The sequence below is a fragment of the Sapajus apella genome, unplaced genomic scaffold (assembly GCF_009761245.1).
Source record: "Sapajus apella isolate SASKATOON/1434 unplaced genomic scaffold, GSC_monkey_1.0 scaffold10318, whole genome shotgun sequence".
In the NCBI taxonomy this organism is placed as follows: domain Eukaryota; kingdom Metazoa; phylum Chordata; class Mammalia; order Primates; family Cebidae; genus Sapajus; species Sapajus apella.
The window spans coordinates 1-2157 of record NW_022447239.1 but is presented as its reverse complement, the minus strand read 5'-3'; the positions used below and the strand labels follow the sequence as shown (position 1 = coordinate 2157).

General features: G+C 66.5%; 1 protein-coding gene across 1 annotated transcript; it reads right to left on the bottom strand.

Annotated features, from left to right (window-relative positions):
- Window positions 1-5: 5 nt before the first annotated feature.
- LOC116548349 (scavenger receptor cysteine-rich domain-containing protein SCART1-like) lies at window positions 6-2151 on the bottom strand (the record flags this gene model as incomplete). Its single annotated transcript, XM_032273856.1, is given in 6 exon segments — window positions 6-152; window positions 228-296; window positions 797-1111; window positions 1193-1462; window positions 1465-1782; window positions 1957-2151. Coding segments are annotated over 6 exon segments (1314 nt in total), but the record flags the coding sequence as incomplete, so codon positions are not given.
- Between the last annotated feature and the right edge of the window lie 6 nt (window positions 2152-2157).

Sequence of the window (2157 nt, the reverse complement as noted above, 5' to 3'; positions counted from 1 at the left end):
GGCGGGACCACAGCCCAGCTGGCGGCACACCACCTCCGCGTCCGCCAGGTCCCAGGCGTCGTCGCACACGGTGCCCCAGGAGCCCGCGTGCCAGAGCTCCACGCGCCCGGAGCAGCGGGCCTGGCCCCCGCGCAAACGCACTGCGCCCTCCTCTGGAAAAGGGGCTGCCGTCACTCAGGGGGCTGGACGGGGTGGGAAGGAGGACAGGGACAAGGACAGACGGGTACCTGGGCAGCTGAGCGAGGAGGAGCAGTTGAGGGTCTCCCCAGGGTCCTGAGGAACTTCTCCTGCCTTTTCTGCGTAGGAAATTGGGACCCGTTTCTGTATTTGCAAGCTCAGCAGCTTAAATCTTGTAAACGATTTTTCATTTCCTTTTTCTCTCTGTCTCCCCAGCACAGCGATTTCTGCTGGCTAAAGAGAGAACTCTGTTTATGCAAGGGATCTCCACATGGGATTACAGATTCCACAGACTGTGCCTGAGACTTCTCCAAGGGGCACATCTCCCTGCAAGATGTCCTTGGACAATACCGGGAGGTGCAGGGGCCCTGCTTCCCTCACTGGGGGAGATCACAGGGTCTGGGAAGACTCCAGATGTTCCCCGCCCCTGCAGCGCAGAGCCTCAGAGCAGGGACCGTCCCCTTTCACTGGACCAGCACAGGGCAGAGTCATGCAGAATGAGGACAAGGGAAGCTGACATTTCCTCTCCTAGGAAAGGGCCCATGCAGACACAGTGTGGGGCCACTCAGAGACCCCTCTCCACCACCATTCCCCCACACCTGCGGGCCCACCCACTCACCCATGCACAGGACCCAGGCTTCCTCTCCACTGGAGCATGAATGCTGGTCCCAGGGAGCTGACGGGCACTGCCACAGGGACTGGTCATGTCTGTCCCTGCACTGGATGGAGGCCACCCAGAGAAACTCAGTGGCAGACTGGCTCCCTGCCGCAGCCTGCAGCTGCCCGTGAGACCCACAGCCCAGCTGCCCACACAGGACCCGCAGGGAGGCCGCACTCAGGGTGCGGCAGACATCACCCCAGGTCCCATTGTAGAAAACTTCCAGCCGTCCTGCGCATGGCTGCCTGTGGCTCTGCAGCCTCAGATCCGTGAACTCTGCAGAGAGAGAAGCCAGTCAGGTTAGCAAGGCCCAGCTAAGAGTGTGGGTGGGGAGACAGGGTGGACAGGCTTCAGGACCTGAGCAGAAGACTCCGGCGTCTTCCTGGTGCCTGCAGTCGTGCCGGCCCCAGCCTGCAGACGGGCACTGCCACAGCACAGACTCGTGGCCCTGGCAGCGCAGCTCGTCCAGCCAGATGCGCCCCGCCCCGGCTCCAAAGTGCGCGGTCCCCGGGGCGCTCAGGGCGCGACCGCAGCCCAGCTGCCTGCAGACCACGTGCGCGTCCCGCAGGTCCCAGGCGTCGTCACACACGGTGCCCCACGGCCCACGCGGGACGCGGTTCCGCCCTCACCCGAGCACACCACGCCAGCGTCCCGCGAGGTCCCCGCGGGCTCCCGCAGCGTCGCGGACACGTTGCACCGGGTCAGGCGGGTCTCGGTGCCCAGACAGCGCGCGCGGCTCAGCGCCACCTGGATGGACCCGCGGCTGGGGGCGGGCGCGTCGTAGGCTCGCTGGGCCCCTCCGCACCCCAGCTGCCGGCACACCACGCCCGCGCCGCGCAGGTCCCAGGCGTCGTCCAGGACGCGGCCCCACATGCCGTCCAGGGAGACCTCCACGCGGCCGTCACAGCGGCTCTGTCCTTCCCGCAGCCGCAGGGCATGGGGGAGACCTGGGGATGGGGACGCACGGGGCCCCAGGGTGTCAGGGGGGAGGGACCCAGGACCACCCCCCCCCCCCCCCAGGCAGGCAGGTCCCTCTCAGCCCCTCTGTCCTTCCTTGCACCCTCTGTCCATGGCTCTCACTCACCCTCCTCCTCCTCCTCCACCGTCCTGGCTGCACCCACCTGAGCACACTGCGGAGGCCGAGTTTCCGGGGGCACAGGCCGGGGCCCCCAGGGTGCTTACTGGGCAATTCCACAAGTAGGGCTCTGTCCCCTCACAGTGAAACGCGTCAGGCCAGATGGCTGCGTCCCCGCCCCCAAAATGGCCTCCTCGAGGTGCGGCCACCGCGTTGCCACAGTTGAGCTGGTGGCAGAGGACGGTGG